General features: G+C 47.0%; 1 protein-coding gene across 1 annotated transcript; it reads left to right on the forward strand.

Annotated features, from left to right (window-relative positions):
• The first annotated feature begins 722 nt into the window (after positions 1-722).
• BPNT2 (3'(2'), 5'-bisphosphate nucleotidase 2) lies at positions 723-18790 on the forward strand. Its single transcript, XM_009904150.2, has 5 exons — positions 723-1261; positions 12237-12396; positions 13425-13520; positions 16219-16380; positions 17791-18790. Exons 1-5 carry the CDS (start codon positions 875-877, stop codon positions 18060-18062), a joined length of 1077 nt encoding a protein of 358 aa, XP_009902452.2. The 5' UTR covers positions 723-874; the 3' UTR covers positions 18063-18790.
• The last annotated feature ends 5759 nt before the right edge of the window (positions 18791-24549 follow it).

Below are 24549 nucleotides of genomic sequence, written 5' to 3' on the forward strand. Positions count from 1 at the left end.
CCTTCCCACTCCTTGACTCTCACAGCACCTGGCTGCGGCTGCTCTTCTGCAAATGCAGGCTTGGACCATGTTTTATCTTCCTGGAGGCTCATCGGTGCCAGCTTGCTTTCTCTGCCACACTTTGCATGCCACTTTGCATCTATCTTTCACCTTGGATGCCCCATCTTGGAGCGGGCTCTTCTGCTTTCCCTTGGGCCTTTCCCTGAATCGCAGGTATTGTGTTTAACAGTCTTGGCATCGCCACTAAGCCAGAACCAAGCCCTAGCACAGAGCCAGACTCGCCGTGGGCAGCATTCCCTGGATGCACCTCGGCGCACTGAGAGATGCTCACGGGAGCGAGCAGGCAGGAGGGCAAAGCAGCATCTCCTGCTGGCTGAACATCTCAGTCTCAGCACTAAGCAGATCTGGAGCTCGTTGCCGGCCTTCTGAGCGGGCAGGGAGGTGCAGGAGAGGGCAGGGGGCAGCTACCCCAGACCCGCAGCCGCTCAGTTGTGCGTGTCCCTCGGCCGCCTGCTAACGGATACAGCAGAATCACCCCGAAGCACATATTTTGACACGGGGAGTGAAGGAGAGTGCCGTGTATCTAACGTCCGCCGTAGGGAGCGGAGGAAAGCCCCTCGCCCGCTGCCGAAACACCCCCAAACCCCAAGCGCAGCCGAGGGCAGTGGGCGGCGGAACATGCTCAGTGCAAGCGCCGGGCCCCGCCTCCGCCTGACCCGGATACAGACGGCGCTGCCTCGCCGCCGGCCCGCTGAGGAGCGTGGAACCGGCCCGGCCCCGCAGCGGAGCGGAGCGCCCCGGCGTGCCATGGGGCTGTGGTGAGCGCCCGGCACCGCCACCCGCCCGATCCTCCGTGCCCCCCTGCCCCGCGGCCATGGCCCCCATGGGGATCCGTCTCTCGCCGCTCGGCATGGCCGTGTTCTGCCTGCTGGGGCTGGGCGTCCTCTACCATCTCTACTCCGGTTTCCTGGCCGGCCGCTTCGCCTTCTTCATGCTGAGCGAGCCGGCGGCCGGTGGGCCCGAAACCCCCCGCGGATCCGTGCCCGGCGGCGCCGTGGACCTGCGGGAGCTGCTGGCCGTGTCCGTCCTGGCCGCCGTCAGGGGCGGCGAGGAGGTGAAGCGCGTCCGCGAAGGCAACGTCCTCAACGCCAAGGCGAAAGGGAAGACGAGGGAAGGGGCCGAGGAACAGCTGACGAGCGGCGATCTCCTCTCCAACCGCAGGATGTTCTACCTGCTGAAAAGCGCCTTCCCCGCCGTGCAGGTGGGTGCCGGGCTCCCTCTGGGCTGCTCTTACCGGCCGGAGGGTGCTGAAGTGCCGGGCTCCCGCGGGGCTCGCCCGCTGGCGGGGGTACACGTGTCACTTCTCCGTGTCTCTGCGAAACCCGGCCCTTGTTTTGCATTCCTCCTGCCCCTCTTGGTGTTTTGTGGCAGTGCCACCTCACGCTTGCTGCCGTGGGTGTTGGGTTGCAGGGGAAAGGAGCTGGATCGTGCGTAAGCGAAGCCAGGGGAGCTGAAGCGATGTGTTAGAGACGATCCGGGTGTGAGGTGGGGAGAAACAGCCCGGTGCAGGCGCTCTGGACGATGTGCTCTGTGGTTATGGATCGATGTAATTCCGTAGCACAATTCTGCACGTATTTGTGGTGCTGAAATTAGCGGCGATGCTATTTTCTCAACCATCCTTCCAGCCAGTTGTCCTCCCTGCCTTAAGTTTATAGGGAGAGCCAGGAACGGGGAGAAGGCTTTGAGAATTTGCGGTTCTTGGCTCTGGTGACTTCGGGACGTAAGTTAACAGCTGTGTCACACCGTGGATCTCTGGAGCAAAATGAATCTGTTTTTGTTTCAGGGGCGTGCACTTTTTCCTGCTCTCATTTAGTTCCGAAATCTGGGTCCAACACCTCAGCTCACACCCAAACCAGAACTGTGTTGTGAGACTTTCACTGTAGTAAAAGGGAACTTCTCAGTTTCTTGGGGTTCAATTCCTCAAGCTTTTTACAGTCATTTGAAATAGAAAACCCTGCAGCTGGATTTCAGAAGTGATGATTGCATGCTTTTGCTGGATGGGTTGAGAGAAAAAGTGGTGTCATTGAGTTTCGGGGGGTTTTTTGCTTAAGTTCACTTATTACTCAATGGGATTTCAGTGGCTGGTTTGGCAGTTCCTGAAAGTGGTGGAGTTTTAGTTTTTCTAGTTTTGTTTAAAAGCATTTCAGAGGACTGATTGAATATGAAAACTAAAGGAAACACCAAATTCTTCAATATTTAAAACAGACTTGAGATGTGATCTGTCTTCCTCTACAGAAAGATTCTGTGAAGGATTATGTGAACACAGAAGGTTGTGTTCTGAAGATTGCTGGGCTGTCTGTCAGTGGCAAGCCACCTTTGCAGGCTCTATGTTAAATGAAGAAGTATTGTCCCCTGTTCTCTCTTGCTGTTGAGCTGTCCTCATGGGGCTTGGCATTACTGGAATGTGTCCAGAAACCTGCGTGCTTTCTCCCCTTCCACACATGGAGGGAGTTCCTTTAGTTGAACTGCAAGAAAGTTCTTTATGCTTCTTGAGAAGGTTGAGAGTTCAGTTTGGGCTTGAAGAGCTCAGTAACTGTAGGACCTGTTCTGTGGCCATGTGCATAAACTCTGCTCTGGTGCCTGGGATGTGTAGCAGTGACAGCCTGACTTCTTCCTCTGGTGGCCTTAACTTTGAATATGTACTCTTAAAACTATGCTGCTCCTTTTAATTTTTCCAGTTGTGCTGCTAGTCTTGAAAAATAGATGGCCCTTTCTGAGGTGCAGATGAGTTCTCAGTCATGGTGTGAAGATAAACGTGTGTTATGTCAGTGGAACTGGAAAAAACCAGCAGGCATCTCTCCCTCTTCCCCCTCCCATCTCCTTTTCCCCCCTCCCCTCTGTCTCTCCCTCACCTCATCTCCCTCACCTCCCTCCCCAATGACTGAGCTTGAGCGTTGGGGTCGACTGGGAAGAGTTTGTCTGGCCAATCTTTCAGTTGATGTGGAGTTATTCGATCTGACAGATCAGCTCAGGGATATTTAGTATTCCAAGTATGTGATCTGGATAATGACAGCTTATCTCATGCAGTGTTCAACAAATATCCATGGAGCTGTGTGTACTGATCAGACGTGCTGTCTCTTAGTGTCTGCACTGGCATGAAGATGTATTCAGAAACCTTTGGCCATACCAAAATAAGAGCTTTTGTGTGATACAGCCATCTGGCACTATGCACTTCTCAGGTGTGAGGACAAGGTCTCATCTCTCAGCCTGCAAATCCTTCAGCACAATGCATCTAAAATTGCTACTGTTTCATAGACCTGCCGGAGTTCTGGTGCAAATATGAGGATTATAGAGCATTTCCTGAGACACCTTTCATGGGAGGCAATAACATCTGCATCTTGTAAGAAGCTCCATACTTTATATTGTCATAGTTTATATCTTTAGCCTTGCTTTGATGAATAACTTCAGAATAGAAGTCATTACTGAAGTGAAATAAACCAGCTCTTCTCATCTTGCTAGAGGAGGTGCTGCTAACAAAAGCTGTCAAACTAAAACTGAAAGAATTCCAAGTGTAAACTCATGCAAAATGCTGCTTTCATAGAATGTTGGAAGTTGGAAGGGGCCTCCAGAGATCATCAGGTCCAGCCCCCCCTGCCAAAGCAGGATCACCTAGGGCAGGTCACACAGGAACATGTCCAAGCTGACTTTGAAAGTCTCCAGAGAAGAAGGCTTTTCTCACGTTGTGGGGTCCTGGAGCCTCACACAGGGGCAGCTCAGCATTTAAGCTGGTGTCAAATGTTGTGGCCAGGAAGCAAGACCAAACCAGCGTGAAAGCCATGTGCCAAAGTGAGCCTATAATGCAAAGGAAGTGTTCTGTTAATTGTCCTCTAAGAATAGCTGTGGCTTTCCAGTGTTTAAAAACAATCAGGAGGAGAAGTCTGAAATCAACTTAAGCCAGTGAGCAGCTTTGGGTTCCCTGTATTGTGCTGCTGGGCATAAGGGAAAATGTGCAAACAGTCTGGCTGGAGCAGAATGAATGAATAGTTAGGCTTTTCCCTTACAAAACCTGAAATAAAGCTGCCAAGTCTCTCCCAATCCTGACAGTTGTGATTTATGTGAAAAAAAGAACACCAAAACAAACACCAAACAAAAAACTTTCAAAATCTGAGGGGAGGAAGAAAGCAAAAACCAACAAACCCATAGAAAATGTTTTGCTTTGTCTGTTCCTTTGAGTGAAGGCATTGTTTGTACAGAGGAACTCCGCTGTTACATCACCTGCTCTACTTGATATAAATAGCTAAATGTGCATCAGTTCAGAGCTTCTCACAGCTAGGTTAGGTAAGACCAAAGAGGAGCAGACCAGCTCTGTGTTACCACTGTGTAGGAGATCAGTGGTGTTGAGTGGTGGTGTTACATGGCTCAGAAAGAGGCGTGAGAAAGACAAGGGAAGAAGGAGTAAGTATGTTTGCTTCTAACTCGGGTATTACCCAGTGTTGTCTGACCACTCAACAAAGAGTATTTGCAGGTGCCTTCTGTGAAGTGTGTTTGTGCAGCTGATTTTTAACATGCATTTAATGCTGAAATGCATGCAGTGGTTCTTCTGGTAAAATCCTCAACTGCAGTTCCAGGCTTGAGGTGTTAACAGCTCCTGCGCTGCCAGTGTGTTGTCCTCATCTGTTTGTCATGCTGAGAACGAATTAAAGCTCTGATCCAGCTCTGATCATCCCTTCTGCTCCTTTTCAATTTTTTGTGTGTTCATCTTTTCTGGGTTATTTCACTGCTTTCCTGGTTGGTTCTTCCTGCAAGCCGACATACTGCTCGTGCTAGCACAGCAGTGCTGGGATAAGGACTGGGCTGGGAATCAGGTGAGGGGATTAAAGAGACTCTGGAGCCAGCCCAGCTGCTGGGTGGAGTGGGGGCTGGAGAGGCAGTGTTTCCAAATCCAGTTAGAGGCTGGCCAGAAGCTTCACTGTTTGAAGAGATGATCTCATAATACTGGGGTTTCAGCAGCATTACCTGGTGGAAGAATTTCTCTCTCAGTGCCATGCATCAGGGCCTTCCATTTTTCCAACACTGCTTGTCCAGGGGTCAGTGTCAGGAGCTTGGTACCTGAGTGTATCCCAGGGGAAAATGTGAAATACAGGTTCTTTTGGAATAGCCTGCTTCACTTCACATTGGGGCCCTATCTCCAGCCTGCATCAGTATCTCTGAAGGAGCAGCCTTGCTTGCTCACAAAGACAGGAGCAATTGACAGAGGAAAATGAGTTCCTTAAACCAGCACTTTGGCCACTTTCTGTCCTCTGACTATGAAAAAGCCAATTTTGAAGTGACCCACACAAGTCTGTGTCCAGTTCTAGGCCCCTCAGTTTAAGAAGGACATTGAAACACTTGAGCGTGTCCAGAGAAGGGCAACAAGGCTGGGGAGAGGCCTTGAGCACAGCCCTGTGAGGAGAGGCTGAGGGAGCTGGGGTTGTTTAGCCTGGAGAAGAGAAGGATCAGGGGTGACCTCATTGCCCTCTACAACTACCTGAAAGGTGGTTGTAGCCAGGAAAGGGTTGGTCTCTTCTCCCAGGCAACCAGCACCAGAACAAGGGGACACAGTCTCAAGCTGTGCCAGGGGAGGTTTAGACTCGAAGTGAGGAGAAAGTTCTTCACTGAGCGAGTCATTCGTCATTGGAATGGGCTGCCCAGGGAGGTGGTGGAGTCACCGTCCCTGGAGGTGTTCAAGGGGAGATTGGATGTGGCACTTGGTGCCATGGTCTAGTCGTGAGGTCTGTTGGGACAGGTTGGACTTGATGATCCTTGGGGTCTCTTCCAACCTTAGTTATACTGTGAGACTGTGATACTGTGAAGTCTGCTGCTTTACTTTTGCACTCTAGCAGTGTTATTTGCACAGGATGCAGACCTCAGCCTTATTTACCACAAGGAATTCTGCCCTGTATTCCCATTTGGGCTGCCCAGGGAGGTGGTGGAGTCACCATCACTGGTGGTGTTTAGAAGGAGGTTGGATGGGGTGCTTGATGCCATGGTTTAGTTGATTAGATGGTGTTGGATGAGAGGTTGGGCTCAGTGATCTCAAAGGTCTCTTCCAACCTGGTTTAGTCTAGTCTAGTCTATTTTCAGCTGTTTGGGCTCATTTTTGACCAGTGCATTGATTTCTGTTCTACAGTTGCACCAGCTCTGTGTTGTCTTGTGCTGGAAATCAAGACTTCTCTGCCTCAGTCTCTCTCTTCCAGCATCTTTTTATCAGTCTTGCCACTGCCCTGAATCAGAACATCCTTCCATCTCTTTCTCAGATGATAAATACCTCATTTCAGGTTTGTGCATGATAAGGCTGGAATCTGGCTTCAGCTTTGAAATGGAAATTTAAGAACATGTCAGTTGTACATTTAATGAGATTTTCTTCTAAATTAATTCCACTTTTGGAAGATTAATGTCTCTGAGCACTCCATTTTTTTTAACCAAGCTACCTGGAGTACTTTCTAGACTTTAAACCTGCTCTGTTTACAGCCTTCTGACCACAGTGCCAGCTATCAGAAAACTGGGATTTGATCTGAGATGGCAAGCTGTGCAGCTGAGACTGATTCTGTGGGAAGGGCAGCTGGGTCAAAGGAGGAGGAGGTTTAAACTCCCAAAATGCTGCTTGAACTGCAGAAGGATTTCAGTGCTTTGCTGAATGAAGTTCACCAATCTGCTTGCCTCTTCATGTTGTGAGAATGGCATCCTCAGGTCTTTGGGGGTTTATTAACATTCAATTAACATTCTTCTGACCCAGATGATCTTGGCAGCTGCCAGCAGGTTTCTGAGTAAAGCAAAAAAAGAGAGTGTGAATGTGAGTCTGAAATCTCAGTGGTAGGTGTTGTCTGGAGATGGGTCTCTTAACGTGGGTTTTAACTGATGCTAGCTGACTTTTGCTAGCTCTCTACAGCAAATGAAATTAAAGCCTGTAATGAGTTATGGGAAGGAGTTCTGTGATTATCTTTTCAGATGTAATTACAAGTAGTTCATTTGACTTGTGTGTGTACCAGGGGTGGTAGTTAATCTGTCAGCCGAGCATCTGGAGATCTGAGTTCCACTGTAGTGTAGCCACTCACAAGCAGCCCAAGTTTTCCTTGGTGTTATTTAATGTATTGGTAGGCTTCTCATCTGGCCTTACTTGGATGTGTTCTTAAGATGAAAAGGAGTGTTGCAACTCTCGTGGCAAGCAGGTCATCCCTTTCTTTTCACTAGGCTTGAATCTGTAACAGAGAGTTTTGCCCTCTGCTGAAAGCATTTTTGTGAGCCAAGGAATGAGTGACTTTCTTCCTAGTGAAAACTCCTGCTTGCTGCCCCTAAATTCAAAAGTCCAGAGGGATCATGAGTGGTCCTGGCTGCAAGAGAGCCAAGCCTTGGTGTGAACTTTAGCTCCTGTAGCAGATTCTGAAGCCCTGTTTCATAACCAGTTTCATACTTTCCTGGGTTGTTGGCAATGCACTGACCCCTCCAGGCTCTCCCGTTGAGCATATTTATCCATCCTGGCTTGTTGAGTGGGTGCTTACCTTCAGAGGTTTTGGCATCTGATTCCTTCACACAATTTATGTATGCAGAGGTGCTGTGAGAGAGCTTTCACCTCTGATACATTTAAGGGAAAAGACAGGGAGAAGCTGAGCAAATGGAGGTGAAGCAGTCTGGTTTGCAGTGCGGTGGGCATCAGGGCACGTAGGCTTCTTCAGAGCAGCACAACAGCAGTGGTTAGAAGGGGGAAGGCTTGGCCCATGAACAGGGGAAAGCTGAAAGGCTGCTGGTTAAACTGCTGTCCCTTGAGTTGTGACTTCTCTGAAGCACAGTCCCATGCAGTCAGCTCAGGTCAGTACACCTTCAAGGTCTACTCATGAGCATCCTCTTGCTGATTGCTCTGGACATGAATCCAGAGGATGCATAGGGTGATAAAATATCTTCCACTGTCCACATGGAACATCTGTCAGTCAGCCTGTAAGAAGATATCAGAATAGTTCCCTGTTGGTTTATTTTCTGTAAGTGTTTGCATTTGCTTATTTGCTTCTGTCCTGCCTTTCCTGTCCCACATCTCCTGTCAGGTGAACACAATGGTGAAGTCAAGTTTGAATCTTGGGTGTGTGTAATGCTTGCACTGTGTAATCACAGATGAAGTGGCTGTTGTCTGGCAAGCAGAGTCAGTGCCCTAACAAAACAGCTAAACAAAGTCAAACATCTATTAATGTTTTACCAACACTGCCCTTTGCAGGCTGTTTTCGCTGGGCCTCCAGGCTTTTCATTTTCATGGTCCCATTCAAATCAATAGATTTATCCATTGAATCATAGAATGATGGAGTGATTTGGGTTGGAAGGGACCTTTTAGAGGTCATCTAGTCCAACCCCCTGCCCTGCAGTGAGCAGGGACATCTTTAACTAGAGCAGGTTGCTCAGAGCCCTGTCCAGCCTCACCTGGAATGGATCCAGGGATGGGACATCTCCCAACTCTGAGCTAACCTGTTCCACTCTCTGTTCCTGAAATGCAATCCATGGAATACTCTTACATTCCTGTCCTGACTAGGAAGTGTGATCTTTTCTTGTTACCTAAACTCTGTGGTGGTTTTGTTCTGGTTTGTATTTACCTTGAGTAGCTTAATTCATATTTTTTTTCTTCATGAAACAGGGTCACTGCTACAAAACTTGGACTAGGTAGGAGGTTATCTTCTGCAAACAACAGCTTTCAGGTAGTTTCAGTCTTTTAACTTCAATGTGCTGTAACCACAAGCTTAACAAGGCTTTCTTCCTCAAAAGGAGGAACTTCTACACTCCTTAAAACCTCTTTGGACACCTTCCTTCTGTTGAGGCAGTGTGGGTTACTTCATGGTGGTGCAGTGGAACTTAAACAGCCCAGGGCTGTGCTGAGGCTGCCAAGTCTGTGGGTCTAGTCATCCTGACTTGCAGGACTGCTTTCCCTAGGGGAAACCACAGCCCTCAGGCTTATTGTACAGTGACAGATGTTTAATTTGTACATGTCACAGCAACTTCAAGGACTCCATGTTTGGCATGCAGTGCTTCATATGCTGGTTTTATGTGAGAAGACAGATGTGATGAATGGCTGGAGTTTGCTGTAGTCCTACTTGCTTCTTGCTTTGGATTCTTTTGGAGAAGAGGGCCCTTAATCCTTTGTTAATAATCTGTGAAGCTTGAGGTGTGTGATAGCTTTTCTTGATGTGAATGATGTAAAAATCCTGCTGATCCAAGCAGTCTGATCCTTTATTTTCATTGTCTTTCAGTGTTGCTTGCCTACAACATCTGTAATAACAAGTTGGTTTGGTCAGAGGGGATTTATCTGCTGTAGCAGTCACAGAACCATAGAAATACGGAATGGCTTGGGTAGGAAAGGATCTCCAAAGGTCATCTAGTCCAACCCTCCTGCAGTCAGCAGGGGTATCCTCTTCTAAATCAGGTTGTCAGAGCCTTGTCCAGCCTCACCTTGAATATCTCCAGGGATGGGGCCTCAACTACCTCCCTAGGCAACCTGTTGCAGTGTTCCAGCACCCTTAGGGTGCAGAACTTGTTCCTAACATCCAATCTAAATCTGCTTTGCTCTCCTCTCATTTCAAACCATTGCCCCTCATCCTGTCCCTGCAGGCCTTTGTAAACAGTCCCTTTCCAGCCTTCTTGTAGCCCCCTTCAGGTACTGGAAGGCTGCTATTAGGTCTCCTTGGAGCCTTCTCTTCTGCAAGCTGAACACCCCCAGCTCCCTCAGCCTGTCCTTATGGCAGAGGTGTTCCAGCCCCCTGATCATTTTCATGGCCCTCCTCTGGACCTGCTCCATCAGATCCACGTCCTTCCTGTGTTGAGGGCTCCAGAGCTGGAGATTTCCCCAGCAGTTATGTGATGTTTTGTAACAGAACATTGTGTGCAGTGTTTTGTCATAGCTGCATCTCTTGTCACCCAAAACTTCCTCATGACTGCAGTCCCACTGATGTTGTGTTGGGTTTTGCAGCGCATTCTTCCATCCAACAGACAGGGACTGGACCAAACTGTTCGGCATGCTGAAATTGCAGCACTGTGGTACAGAATAAAATTCATTAAGCTGGGCAGCAAGTGACAATAGGCTTAAGCGTGACCTTTAACTGCTGTTTATAAATGTTCCTTATGAGCCTCATTAGATCCTTACCCCATGCCACCCTAAGGACAGCTATGGAATGTTATTGACTTGTTTGTAAAATAACATACATCTGACAGCTGTCTAATTGCCACAGCCTCTTGAACTGCTTAAACTGCTAGTTATAACTCAGTGCCAGGAGCAGGAATGTTTGCTAAGGGTTCCTGCTCCCTCAAGTTGTACCACAGCCTGCAGATTACTTGTTGATAAAATATCTGGACATTTCCCTGCATCTCCTGATAACTATGGCTGGAATATTAAACCTCTGCTGTACCTGTGTACCACATGAACTCTCCAAACGTTCTTGTGGTGGTTTGAAGTTCTGCTGGTAGTCTTTGAAGCAACTGCATTTAACTTTTCATTGAAAAAAACTTTTGTGATTCATCCTGGGAAAGCCAAAGAAACAGGGTCCAGCTGTGGTGTGCTTCACAGTAAAACTCCAGGTTGTGCTTTTCCATCGCTTGCCACCTAACAGGGCTGGGTGACAGGAGGGAGGAGACAGGCTCTTCTCCCTTGCACCCTGTGACAGCACAAGGGGTAATGGGGTAATGGATATAAACTCCAGCACAGGAGGTTCCACCTCAACATGAAGAGGAACTTCTTCACAGACCACTGGAACAGGCTCCCCAGAGAAGCTGTGGAGTCTCCTTCTCTGGAGACTTTCAAGCCCCATCTGGATGTGTTCCTGTGGGACCTGTGCTGGATTCTGCGGTCCTGCTCTGGCAGGGCAGTTGGACTCAGTGATCTCTTGAGGTCCCTTCCAACTCCTAACATCCTGTGTGATCCTGTGTGTGAATAGTAATAACTTGAGAGCTGCTGGAAAGTGGCTAATTAATGGACTTCTACCTGGAGGTGAAGGGAGAGAGAGAGGATTCATAGATTCACAGAACAGTTTGGGTTAGAAGGGACCTTGAAGGTATCCTGGCCTGCATTAGGAATAGTGTGGCCAGCAGGAGCAGGGAAGTCATTGTGCCCCTGGACTCTGCATTGGTTAGGCCACACCTTGAGTACTGTGTCCAGTTCTGGGCTCCTCAGTTTAGGAAGGACATCGAGACACTTGAACGTGTTCAGAGAAGGGCAACAAGGCTGGGGAGAGGCCTTGAGCACAGCCCTGTGAGGAGAGGCTGAGGGAGCTGGGGTTGCTTAGCCTGGAGAAGAGGAGGCTCAGGGGTGACCTCATTGCTCTCTACAACTACCTGAAGGGTGGTTGTAGCCAAGAAGAGATTGGTCTCTTCTCCCAGGCAACCAGCACCAGAACAAGAGGAAGAAGTTAGGAAGAAGTTCTTCACAGAGAGAGAGATTGACCATTGGAATGTGCTGCCCAGGGAGGTGGTGGAGTCACCGTCCCTGGAGGTGTTCAAGAGGGGATTGGACATGGCACTTGGTGCCATGGTCTAGTCATGAGGTCTGTGGTGACAGGTTGGGCTTGATGGGCTTGCACTTTGAGAAGAGCAACAAAGTTGGTGAGGGGTTTGGAACATAAGCCCTATGAGGAGAGGCTGAGGGAGCTGGGGTTGCTTAGCCTAGAGAAGAGGAGACTGAGGGGTAACCTTATTACTCTCTACAACTACCTGAAGGGAGGTTGTAGACAGACGGATGTTGGTCTCTTCTCCCAGGCAGCCAGTACCAGAACAAGAGGACACAGTCTCAGGCTGCGCCAGGGGAGGTTCAGGCTGGATGTTAGGAAAAAGTTCTATACAGAAAGAGTGATTGCACATTGGAATGGGCTGCCTGGGGAGGTGGTGGGGTCGCCATCACTGGAGGTTTTCAGGAGGAGACTTGATGGGGTGCTTGGTGCCGTGGGTTAGTTGTTTGGGTGGTGTTGGATTGGTTGATGGGTTGGACGCGGTGATCTTGAAGGTCTCTTCCAACCTGGTTTATTCTATGTATTCTATGTATTCTATGATCTTTGAGGTCTCTTCCAACCTTGGTGATACTGTGATCTATTTCCAACCCCCTGCTATTGGCAGGGACACCTTCCACTAGATGTGGCTGTGGTGAGATACTCCAAAGGTGTGAGCAAAGCTGTGATTTTCCCCAGCTACTGCATCTGCTGAGTTACTGCAACTCCCTTTGTTGTGTTGTCTTCCCCTAGATTAACTCGGAGGAGCGCGTCGACACGGCCGAGCAGGAGACAGTCTCTTGGGACCGCGCTATTCCTGAGGAGATCAAGCAAAAAATACAGCCTAAAGAGGTCCCAGCAGAGAGTGTTACCGTCTGGATCGATCCCTTAGATGCTACACAAGAGTACACAGGTAGCTGATTCTTGCAGGCAAATCCTGTGTGCAATCCTGGTGTCTGCCTTTTGTGCTGGAGACAAAACAGCCTCCTTGAAGCGTGTTGTGCCAGAGGTAGTGTGGCTTCACTGAACAAACTGCCTGGTGAAATCTGTGCCTAGCAGACTGCAGGCTCTGCTTTGACATACTCCAGCTCTGAAATCACTTTGGTGCTCCTTGCAACTATGGAATTGCTAAATGAAATGGTAATGGTCTATGGATTCTGCTGGGACTGTGCCTTTTCTTTAGCTCAGTCCTTCCTGTGGCAGCACTGAATGTCTCAATGTGCTTTTTATTGGGTTGTTTATTGAAAGGGAATGTTGAGTAAATATTCCATTTAACTTGGTATTAAAAATCTGAATGTCAGAATGCTAAGAATATTAAGTGTTTAACTGCATATTAAAGAACCTTCTGAATATCTCAGCATCCTCCTTGTTTATCTAAAGGGAATATTAAGTGCTCTATTTAACTTGATGTTAAAAAAATCACTATAGTTTTCCCCAAACCATGCAATTTCCTTTTTTTTCAACTAATTTTAAGCACCCCTTCAGCAGTTCAAAGCAATCCAGCTCAAATTCTTGCAGGATAAACAGGAAAATGGGGATTTTAAAGTGAATGTTCCACGGATACAATCACCTTTCCCGTTACGTGTTCTTCAGTGCTGGAATTGCCAGCTTGGAAGCAGTAAGACAGGAGATGAGGCAGGGAATGGAGAATATTAGGGCACAGATTTCCATGCAAATACCTAAGACAGAGCTGTTAGCATTAGATCAGGGAGGAGTGTAGGTGACATCTACTGAGCAGGAAGAACGTCTGTAAGACTGAAAAGACTTTAAAGTCATTTGAACCCCACAAGGTTATTTCAGATAAAACAGAGTTACATAATCCTAAGAGGCAGAATGTAGGCTTGCCTTCAAACAAAACACCTCTGTAATGTCAGTTCTGCTTTCTTTGCATGTTCTGGGCATCTGGCTGAAAACCTGCTCCCTCTCTCCTTTTGCCCACAGAGGATCTCCGACAGTACGTCACGACGATGGTCTGCGTGGCTGTGAATGGTAAACCAGTAATAGGAGTGATACACAAACCTTTCTCAGCATACACAGGTATGGTCTTGGTCTTTATGCACTCCCAGCATCTGCAGTCAGAGTGTTAATCAACATTTGATGTTGGAGAGAGCAGCTGGAGGTATAAATGAGACAACAGTACCTGGGGCAAAAGAGCACTGCTGCCAACCTCAGAACTAGAGCTGCAGATGTGGTCTGTGCTGTAAAACCACAAAGGAAAATGCTGCCCCTTTTTGTTTGTTTAGCATGGAAATGATGCCTTTAAAGCAAACTAGCTGAAAGTATGCTTAAAAATTCAGATCCCTTAAATCAGGGCACTTATAGCAAGCCAAAGAAGGGGAGACCTACATACACTGACCAGTCTTGGGTGTGCTTTGCTCATTCAGCAGAAGAACTTGGGTCTGTGATACTACAGCCCAGGAGTTGGTGTTTCAGTGCGGTGTTCACACTGGTTTGCAGGGTGAATAACAAGACTGATGAAAGATCTTGAGGGCAACTGACAGGCAGGGCTGTCCAACATAACCTTAGTGATTATCTGACGTGCCTTTAGTGCCACAACATGAACCAATTAATTCTTCAGTATGAACAGAATAGAATAGAAATAGAATTGAATTGAATTGAATTGAATTAACCAGGTTGGAAAAGACCTTCAAGATCATCAAGTCCAACCTATCACCCAACACCATCTAATCAACTAAACCATGGCACCAAGTGCCTCATCCAGTCTCCTTTTAAACACCTCCAGTGATGGTGACTCCACCACCTCCCTGGGCAGCACATTCCAATGGTCAATCTCTCTCTCTGTGAAGAACTTCTTCCTAACATCCATCCTGAACCTCCCCTGGCACAGCTTGAGACTGTGTCCTCTTGTTCTGGTGCTGGTTGCCTGGGAGAAGAGACCAATCCCCACCTGGCTACAACCTCCCTTCAGTTAGTTGTAGAGAGCAAGAAGGTCTCCCCTGAGCCTCCTCTTTTCCGGGCTAAGCAACCCCAGCTCCCTCAGCCTCTCCTCACAGGGCTGTGCTCCAGACCCCTCCCCAGCTTTGTTGCCCTTCTCTGGACACCTTCCAGCAACTCAACATCTTTCCTAAACTGAGGTGCCCAGAACTTGGGTCAGGACTCAAGGTGTGGCCTAACCAGTGCAGAGTACAGGGCAGAATGACCTCCCTGCTCCTGCTGGCCACACCATTCCTGATACAGGCCAGGATGGCACTGGCCTTCGTGGCCACCTGGGCATACTGCAGGCTCATGTTCAGCCTACAGTGAGCGTGGCTGCAGGTTCAACAAGGTGTATGCCACTTCTGAAAGCTTCAAAGTATAGGTGTCTTACTATGTATGTGAAGCAATTTCGGCTCTCATTTTCCCTTAGGCAATACTGACCTCTAGAGTTTTGAAATTATGCAGAAAGCAAGTCTGAAAAAACCCACATTTTTGTATTTCTTCTCTCTTTGGTGCCCACTTGATTATCAGTATTTTCTGCTAAATATTTGATTGTCTCTAAATAGGAACTTACTTTCCAGCCACTGAAGTCTGTGCTGTATTTCAGTATGCTTCAAGAATCTCAGGGGGTTGGGAACATGTTTTTCTAAGCATCACCATCCAGGTGAAGAAATGGGGTTTTTAACTTTTTACTATTTTTTTAAGACTAGTGTTGAAGTTGTTTTCCTCCTTGGGAACCACAGAATGGTTTGAGTTGGAATAGACCTGAAGGATCATCTATTTCTACCATGCGCAGGGACACCTTGAGCACTTTCAAGGATGGGACATCCACAACTTCTCTGGGCAATCTGTTCCACTGCCTCACCACCATATCTTCCTAATATCTCCTCTAAACATACTTTCTTTCATTTTAAAGCCTCTATGCCTTGTTCTTTCAAGTAACTGTAGACTGTGACATGTTCAGACATGAGACACAATGAATCCTGTCAGTCTCTGTGAGGAGCCTTCATTTCCCAAGCTGGAAATAGCAGTATCTTGTGAGTAGACTTGTTCCCAATGCTACTCCACCAGTGCAAAACAGTAAAGGGCAGTCAGCACTGTTATTACACATAACTCAGTCTGTTGCCATACAATCTGCCCTCTGCAGAGATGAAATTGCTGGTTACTCTCTGAAATTAATGGTTAGGGGATTCCACCTACCAAGCTTGGCTTTGAACCTCACGATGAAACAAGTGGGAGGCAGTGTATTCTAAATCCACTCCTCTGAAGCACACCAACAAATGTTTCCCTTAGTATTGCTGTCCTCCTGAGCTGTTTCCTCCCTCACCATTACTATCCTGCTGAACAGAATGACTCAAGAACACTTTTGCTTTCTGCTCTGAAGCGTAGTGGGGCTCGTGGTTCTCACAGAAAGGTTGTTTAAGGAAATAACTGGAGCTATTTCTTGCTCCAAGCCATTCTTCTTCCTTCAGTGGCTTTCCAATGGCAAAGCCTAAATATTGCTGCTTTGGATTTTCCCTCTTAACTGTGGTTTGGTTATTTTTTGGAAGCACCACACAGGAACAGTCAGGCATGGGGTAATTTCTTGTGCACAAGTGTGCATGGAGGGGGCTCTTCCTCTTCTGCTTGCGTGCACACGCAGCCATGCACCCATCCCTCCTGGCAGCCCCAACTTTCTCTCTTACTGTAGGGATGGAAATTAAATCTAAGGCATCAGTTCCATCTTCTCAGCTTAGCATTGTTCAGCGATTGAGTTTGCCTTTTGTGGATGCTAGGGGTGTTTGTGTTTGCCTTGCAGCCTGGGCGATGGTGGAGGGCGGCTCAAACGTCAAGCCTCGTTCCTCCTACAATGAGAAGACTCCAAGGATTATTGTGTCCCGCTCCCACGCAGGAAAAGTTGAGCAGGTTGCACGGCAGACATTTGGGAACAAGACTGTGATAATCCCAGCTGGAGGAGCAGGTTTGCTTCCTTAAGCATCCTATCCACTTTATTGCTTCTGAATGATTTAACGGGATAGAGGTTATTAGACAGAAGGGGATGTAACTGTGGCATCCCCCTCTTACCTTTTCTTCTTTACATCCCTAAAAGAAAGGGATGAACAACAGGGAGAGTTTTTCCTGTGTACAGAAACTTAGTTCAGCCTTCAGGTTGTTCATAAGTTAAAATAGTGGTGAATGAAACCTGGAGCAGAGATGATGGTGTGGTCCTGTCATGGAGCACACAGATGTGCTTGTGGTGTGTGATTGGTCACAGTGCCTCTGTGGAGGAAAAAAAAGGGTTGTGTGACCACATACAGCATCATGGAAGAGTCTGTTGGTTGCTAGTTAACTATTAGTATGCTTAATTAAACAATAGTTTAAGAGAAAGCCATTAAAGTTTGGTACTATTCCTTGCCTTGATGTCAAGTGACAAAACTAGTGGCACTGAAGCCCCTTTTTTTCTGCCTCATACTCAGGCCAAAGAGGATTCAGCTCACTTTATGTAACTTCACACAATGCTTTTGTGCATGGTACTGACAGAATGCAGATGTGAGGCAGTAGCTGACTTCAAGCCTCAGAAAAGCCATGCAAAATGGGAATGTTGCAGAAATGTAGCATTTTGTGTCTTTAGTATGGAAAACCAGAGCTCCCTTACAGATTGCTTGCAGATTGCACAGGTTCCTGGCAATGCACCTGAAGGAGTTTTCACACAGTAAAGGAAGTGAAAGTGTAAAGGATTACAGCAGATCTATTCCCAGGCTTGACAGTGCATAAGAAGATAAAGAGAGGAGCAGTTTAATGAAACAAAGAATTGGTTGAACTGTTGAAAAATGGGGGGAAAAAATCCATAAAAGAAACATTACTATTTGGAGCAATAGCCTAGTACTGCATAATGCATGCTAAAGGGGACTGCCCTGGGCTGAGTTCTTCTATTAAAGAGTGGCAAATGCATCTGCCTGCTATTGGAATAAAAAGCAAGGTAAAACAAAAAAGATAGATCTCAGCCTAATACAAAGATTGGGAAACAGCTGAGTGAATGTAAGAGCAAAACTCTCTTTGGTTTTGGTCTGGTTCTTTTAGTGTGTCTCTAGATCAGTCTCTGTAGCATACTGGTAAGGGCTGTCTCAAAATGATGTGTCCCAAATACTCAAGGCTTTAACTGGAGTGCAGTGGGAAAGTCTTGGAGGCGGGAGGGTTCTCTGTCAGATTTTCTCTACAGGTCAGGGGAAAGTTTATTGGTTATGTCCTGGGTGGCATGCTATAATCAATGGCATCACTTCCCTGCATCTTCCATGTGCATGTTATCAACAGTAGATTTATCCTTTGTCATGAGTGGGAAAACTTGATTTAACTCTTGGGTTTTCTTTTTACCTCTGCCTGTTTCCTCTAGGTTATAAGGTGCTGGCCCTCCTGGATGTGGCTGAAAAGAATCAGGAAGAAGCTGATGTGTACATCCATGTCACCTACATTAAGAAGTGGGACATATGTGCTGGAAATGCGGTGTTGAGAGCGTTGGGTGGCCATATGACCACCCTGACTGGTGAAGAAATCAGTTACACTGGCTCAGATGGCAATGAGGGAGGACTTATAGCCAGTATCAACATGAACCATAAAGCACTAATTGAAAAACTTCCAGATCTGGAAAAAACATCACACAAATAGACTTGACTGATGGAGAAGTGCAAAGTCATGCTTTGGCAGCCTCCAAGCGCTCTGTGTGAAGAAGCAGGTGTGAAAACCTGCTGGGAGAGATGCACAGCAAAGCAGTTTGGTGTTGGTTTGGGGACTATATCTCGTGCATTGGGTTTCTTCAGTGGTGGTATTTAAAACAAGAATAAAATAATAATAATAATAATAATCAGAAGTAGGAAGGGGACTGAGTGCCTCTGGCCTCACTTTCCATGGTTTGGGTTTTTTCCAGCCTGTTCTCATGCAGTTCTTACACTCAAGGTGCATATCCAGTGTGTGTTTGTGAACGTAGGGGAACTAAAGAAAACTCCAAGCTGATGCAGACAATGCCAGAAGTAGTTCCCACAGGAACTTCTTGGAACCTTTTACATCTTGTTACTGTAGTTGTAGCAACTCCATAATGAATTAGGTAGGGGAAGGGGGTGGGGGAGGGGAGGAAACAAACCAACCCACAACAAAAAGGTTGATTTGTGTAGGCATCTGATAACTCTGTAAACAATTCAGCAGGAAACATGACCCTGTGTTCTGTATCCCCTGAGCAGAAAGCACAAGAAGGCTGACACAAATTTATATGCAGCAAGAGTTTATCTTTGGCAGTGTGGCACTCCTGCTTTTCAAGAGAAGCAAAAAAAAAAGAAAGAAGAATTCTGTGCTGTTTGCCTTTGGTTTGGTTTGATTTGGTTTGGTTTGGTTTTGGGTTTTTTGTTGCCCTGAAGGTGTAAACCAGTTCAGTTCTGCTGGGTTGTGAATATCAGTGTTTTATTAATCAGTGTAATGATTTCCCTGCCTTCAAAAAGAAGGCAGCCTTTTCCTTGTGGAGGTTTTTAACAGTTGCTTCTTGTCCTTGATTTCTTCGTGCAGTGTTTGAAGATGCATGCTGGGTTTTTTCTCTGATGTAGGACTTGTTCATCATTTGTTGTTTGTGCCTGTAGAAGAAGCCTCTTCCTTCACTACCTGGGTTGGTTGGTTGGTTGGTTGGTTTTTTGTCTCTTCAGCAGAGCCCTATGGGATGAGTTTAACAGAAGTACTGCATCAATTGGTTGTTTCCACATACAACATCAGATCCAAGCCAGCGGGTTTTCCACACCCCCAGGCATAACTTCCTGTCTCTCTTAGGTTAAGGCACTCTCTCTTGCCTGCAGAAAGCTCTTGAGCCATCCCAGACAGCTTGTGGAAATGTGCATGGAGACCATCTGAACTGGCACCTCTTTAAGCAGCTCTGAAGAAGAGGTGGTGCTTCAAGTACAGCAGGGGCTGCAGAACTTGACCAAAAAATGCTCTTTGTGAGTCCACTGCACACAGAGCAGAGTCCCTTGGACAGCAAATGACCATTTGTGGCACTTCTAAAATGAGTGGACCTCTCTCTGCAAAAATGTCACTGCCTGTGGTGGTGTTCTCTGAATTCTTCTGAAGGTCACAATGTACCTGCTACTGAATTGTCAGCAGATAAGCTTCCCAGCTCTCCTAGGGAGCTAAACTTCTGTGGCAGATTGCACAGTTGAGGTTTAACAGGCCCCAGAGGAAAGCCTGTCTGCTTTCTCAAGCACAAAGAGGGTGAGGGCAGGGGATACTGCTTCCAACCAGGGAGAACCTGGATGGATGATTGACTTCTCTCACACTGAGCCTTTTTTCAGTGCTTTGTTGTAGAGATTTAGTCCTTGTCACACAATTAAAGAGTTGACTTTGCCAAGCTATCATTCACAGTCTTGTTTGCTGCCCTGCTGTCCTCAGTGATAAAACTGCGATGTCCACCTGCCTGCAGTGTAACTCTGGTAACTCAGCTTGACTTCTGAACCAAACTTTCTGTATGGTAGCTCTTGCAATGAATTCCTAGCACCTCCTGTGAGTGTCTTCCTACCCCACAGACAGGAGATGCCACTCACAGAACATACCAAGCAGTTGTTGAAGCCTTACACATTGTGGTTGCCAGGTGTCACACCAGTTCCTTCAGCTCTTCTGAGAGAGGTTCAGAAGTGCTCATCCAGCTTCCTTCCAAGGCTCCCTCTGGAGCCAGCAATTAGCAGCCACTTTTCCCTCTTTGTTGTTCCTCATTTTTCTGTTCCTGATCTTTGCTCTTTTCTTAAGTCCATGTGGACAAGAAAAATGAGAGAGCGAAGGTGGAAACCCTCCCAGAAGGGGAGAGCCACAGCAGGAGACTATCCTCAGGCTGATAATGTCTGGCACCACAGCCCAGGATGCTAATCCTAGCAAAACCTTGATAGATACCAATAAAATAGAGGTTCCTGTGATTGGTGGTGCTGGGCATGCAGAAAAGATGCAAGTAGATGAAGAAGTTCAACTGTCTTTAAAAGCAGGAGAAGGAAGCAGCAGAATGTTACAAGCATTCAGCATTTTTGTTCCTCTGGGTGCAGGGCTTCATTGCTTATGAAAGAGGCTCCACTGACCCTCTGTGAAAGGCCTGATTTTGCTGGAGTTCCAGCAGCACTCCCTCTGAATTCAACGGGAGCAGAAGCAAGCCAGATAAAATACAAGGAGTAAATTAAGCTAAGTCCTGAGGAGCTCAGCTTCTGCCAGTTGAGCAAACAACCTGGGTTGTGTTAAACTCACCTCTTGGCAGCTTCCCTCTCTTACTAGAGGACTTGGAAACCTCATCCCAGTGTCCTGAGATGTGGAGTGTTTCAGGGGGTGGTTTCATAGCCTATAGCTGACAGAACCCACTTTCAGGTAACACTGTTGTCAATGTTGATTGTTCCATATTTGTAATTCACTTTTATTCTTTCTTTCTTTGGTGGTTTTTTTTTCCCCCTTTCCCCAGAGGACCAGCAACACTCCTGCATTTTTCCTGTTGTCCCACCAAATTGTGTTAGCATTTTCCAACTGTGTGCCAAACTTGAAATCAATTCTCACAATAAACTCTCTAAAAATACTGCTCTGGGAGGGTGTTTTCCTCTATCTTAGAATAGAATGGGAATAGGAATAGAATAGAAATAGAAAAGAATAGAAAGAATAGAACAGAATTGAAAGGAATTGAGTTGAATTGAATTGAATTGAATTGAATTGAATATAATTGAATTGAATTGACCAGGTTGGAAAGGACCTTTGAGATCATCAAGTCCAACCTATCACCCAACACCATCTAATCAATTAAACCATGGCACTGGAATCGTATAATTAACCAGGTTGGAAAAGCCCTCAGAGATCATCAAGTCCAGCCTATCACCCAACACCTCAGCACTAACTAAACCATGGCACCAAGTGCCACATCCAGTGCTCTCCTGAACACCTCCAGGGACTCCACCACCTCCCTGGGTAGCACATTCCAGTGGCAAATAACTCTTTCTGGGAAGAACTTTCTCCTCACCTCCAGCCTAAACTTCCCTTGGCACAGCTTGAGACTGTGTCCTCTTCTTCTGGTGCTGGTTGCCTGGGAGAAGAGACCAACCCCCACCTGGCTACAACCTCCCTTCAGGTAGTTGTAGACAGCAATGAGGTCTGCCCTGAGCCTCCTCTTCTCCAGGCTAAACAACCCCAGCTCCCTCAGCCTTTCCTCACAGGGCTGTGCTCTTGTCTTTCTGATGACTATTTGTGCTTCTTTGTGCACCTGGTTTGTTTACTCATATCTTTTTTCCCCAGCACTGATGTCAGGCTGCTTCAGCAGTGCTCTGTCATGACTTTCTGCCCAAGGAGTGGGCATTATTAACAGGTCCAACTGAGTTCAGGACAAACAATGCAAAACAGCCAAGATTGTCAGTTTCTCTTTTGCTAGAAGCAAAAGAGCAGTATCTCTTGTGTGTAACGACCTCACAGGTCTGCTTGCTGTTGTGAGAAGAGCCTAATCTTCTCTTGCAGGTGTAATGATGGCTTTTGCACCCTAAATTGACATATTTAGGCAAAGAAAACTAGGTTTGCCACAATGATTTAGCACCAACACTTGGATCTCCACTGCTAAACTTGGTGGAGGGGGAAGCAGAGGCCAGTAGAGGGCTCTGTGATTTCATGAATGCTCCCAGGAGCCAGAAAGATTTCACACAATCACAGGAACATTCAGGTTGCAAGAGACCCTCAGGATCACCAAGTCCAACCCAGAACCCTACTCTACAAGGTCCAGCCCTAAACCATATCCCCAAGCACCACATCCAAACCGCCTTTCAACACATCATAGGCTTCCAACACACCTAGCTCATTGTAGTAACCCTTTAAAACAGCTGTCTTGTCAATGAATAATTTAAAACATAGAGAATCAGCATCTTGATTTTGGCAATATTCTGCCCAGACAGTAAGGACAGAGAGACCTGAGCTTCTCCTATGTCACCATTACAGTGCCCCTGTTGTGGAGTGGATGGAACCTCTTAGGCCTGAGGCACTTAAGATGATGGATTCCATCCTTTTCCCAGTGCCTCACTACAGCCATTCTTCCCTAAGTAATTCTGAGCAGCAGCCAAAGAAAGCTGTATTGCATCAGGTAGAATTTCAGCTCATCCTCTGGGTAAGGACCTGAGGTGGGCTCAGCCTCTTTCCTCCTAAGGGGAAAGCCTTGCTGTTTGTGCAAAGGGCAGTCGTTTTGTCTCAGCTTTTTCTTCATGTCTTGAAGACTCTCAAAAGTATTTTATGATGAGGGCTGATTTGAGTCTAGACTCTGGCACTCAGCTGACTGCTACAGTGGAAGGGGCTGAGAGTCCCTAGTGAGAACTTGAGATACTTGAGAGCTTTGGAAACCCTAGCAGGGTGGACAGCCTTAGAAGCCCCTCGAAAGAAAACTCAGGAATTTAAAGGAAAACGAAGGAAGTCCCAGGTTTTGTCTCAGAGGCACGATTGGGTTTGGCAGGAGCCATTTCTGAGTTTCCCTTCTTTGTGTGCATGGTAGAATAGGTACATTTCTGAGCTCTTTTTCAATAAGGCTGTTAGACATCTGAAACTTCAGAGACAATGCTGCCTTTCTGTTTTCCCTTCGAGCCCTTGGGGACTCCAAATACTTTGCACATAAAAAGGAAAGGGAATGGAGTCTGTGCAACAGTTCCTATGATGGTGGAAATAGATTTAAAGACAAAATGTGTTTTCCATTTCTCTCTTGTTGTGAGGCATTAAACAATTTATATCTGATCTGAAAAATCAAAACCTTTCCAAATTGCCACTTCCTCTCTTCTCAGTTCACCATTCCTGCCTGCATCCTAGTAAGCAGAAAGTTGTGCTGGGAGAGGATTAACTGAGAAAGGATTGGGCTGATGTTAGGTGAGCTTCAAGAGTCTCAGCTCCTTCCTCCTGTGCTATAAACAGTAGAAGCAGAGGTAGGAGTGCATTTATCTAGGAGTACAGAGCGTCCTCCACTTCGTGCTGAAAGGACTAAATTGCAGGGAATCAGCAGCCTCTTAGCAGATACACACCTGGAGTCTGGGACTGACTCTTCTTGTGTGCTCAGAGCACAATTGATTCTCTCCTGCCTGCATTTTCAGGCAGAAAGCTTCAAATTGCATTTAGAAAATTCCTTTAGAGCAGCTTTTTAAAAAGCTTTAAAAGCAGCCATGGATTTACCCCTCTGTTGCTTTTGCTAAGCTCATTGCAGTGTCCTGGCAATGAGGTTAAGCCTTACTCTTGCAACTGACTGTTTTTGAGAGCTTGGGGCTAAAGAGAAGTGTCCCTAAAAAATGATGTTCAGATGGTTTTTGGTTTGGTTTGGTGGGGTTTTTTTGGTTGGTTGGTTGGTTGCTTGGTTGGTGTTTCTCTCCTCTCCTCTCCTCTCCTCTCCTCTCCTCTCCTCTCCTCTCCTCTCCTCTCCTCTCCTCTCCTCTCCTCTCCTCTCCTCTCCTCTCCTCTCCTCTCCTCTCCTCTCCTCTCCTCTCCTCTCCTCTCCTCTCCTCTCCTCTCCTCTCCTCTCCTCTCCTCTCCTCTCCTCTCCTCTCCTCTCCTCTCCTCTCCTCTCCTCTCCTCTCCTCTCCTCTCCTCTCCTCTCCTCTCCTCTCCTCTCCTCTCCTCTCCTCTCCTCTCCTCTCCTCTCCTCTCCTCTCCTCTCCTCTCCTCTCCTCTCCTCTCCTCTCCTCTCCTCTCCTCTCCTCTCCTCTCCTCTCCTCTCCTCTCCTCTCCTCTCCTCTCCTCTCCTCTCCTCTTCCTCTTCCTCTTCCTCTTCCTCTTCCTCTTCCTCTTCCTCTTCCTCTTCCTCTTCCTCTTCCTCTTCCTCTTCCTCTTCAACAAGCCCCACAATGGCTGGGATGCCCCTTTCAGACCCATGCCTGGGTGCAAGGCAGGGGGAGATGAAGACCCTGCCTGCAGTGCAAGGCAGCGGGTGATGAAGACCCTGCCTGCAGTGCAAAGCCTCCTCTCCATCACTCTTCTGTGGAAGTTCAGTAATAAGGAGATAAAGACCTGCCTTGAAGTGCAATGTATGGGGACAGAAATAGTTTTGAAACAGGTGGGGGCTGGGAATAAAAACAAATTACTGTAATTAAATGATGACTACTTCTTGATAATCATTCCTAATTTCTTCTTCTTTCCCCCCCCCCCCTCT

Source organism: Dryobates pubescens, chromosome 3 (assembly GCF_014839835.1).
Source record: "Dryobates pubescens isolate bDryPub1 chromosome 3, bDryPub1.pri, whole genome shotgun sequence".
NCBI classification, from domain to species: Eukaryota; Metazoa; Chordata; class Aves; order Piciformes; family Picidae; genus Dryobates; species Dryobates pubescens.

What these genes read in the sequence shown, in the direction of transcription:
- BPNT2 (XM_009904150.2), top strand. Translation starts at nt 875, where the DNA reads ATGGCCCCCATGGGGATCCGTCTCTCGCCGCTCGGCATGGCCGTGTTC. An exon ending in TGCTACACAAGAGTACACAG is followed by an intron (nt 12,397 to 13,424) that starts GTAGCTGATTCT and finishes TTTTGCCCACAG; the next exon opens with AGGATCTCCGACAGTACGTC. An exon ending in ACCTTTCTCAGCATACACAG is followed by an intron (nt 13,521 to 16,218) that starts GTATGGTCTTGG and finishes TTTGCCTTGCAG; the next exon opens with CCTGGGCGATGGTGGAGGGC.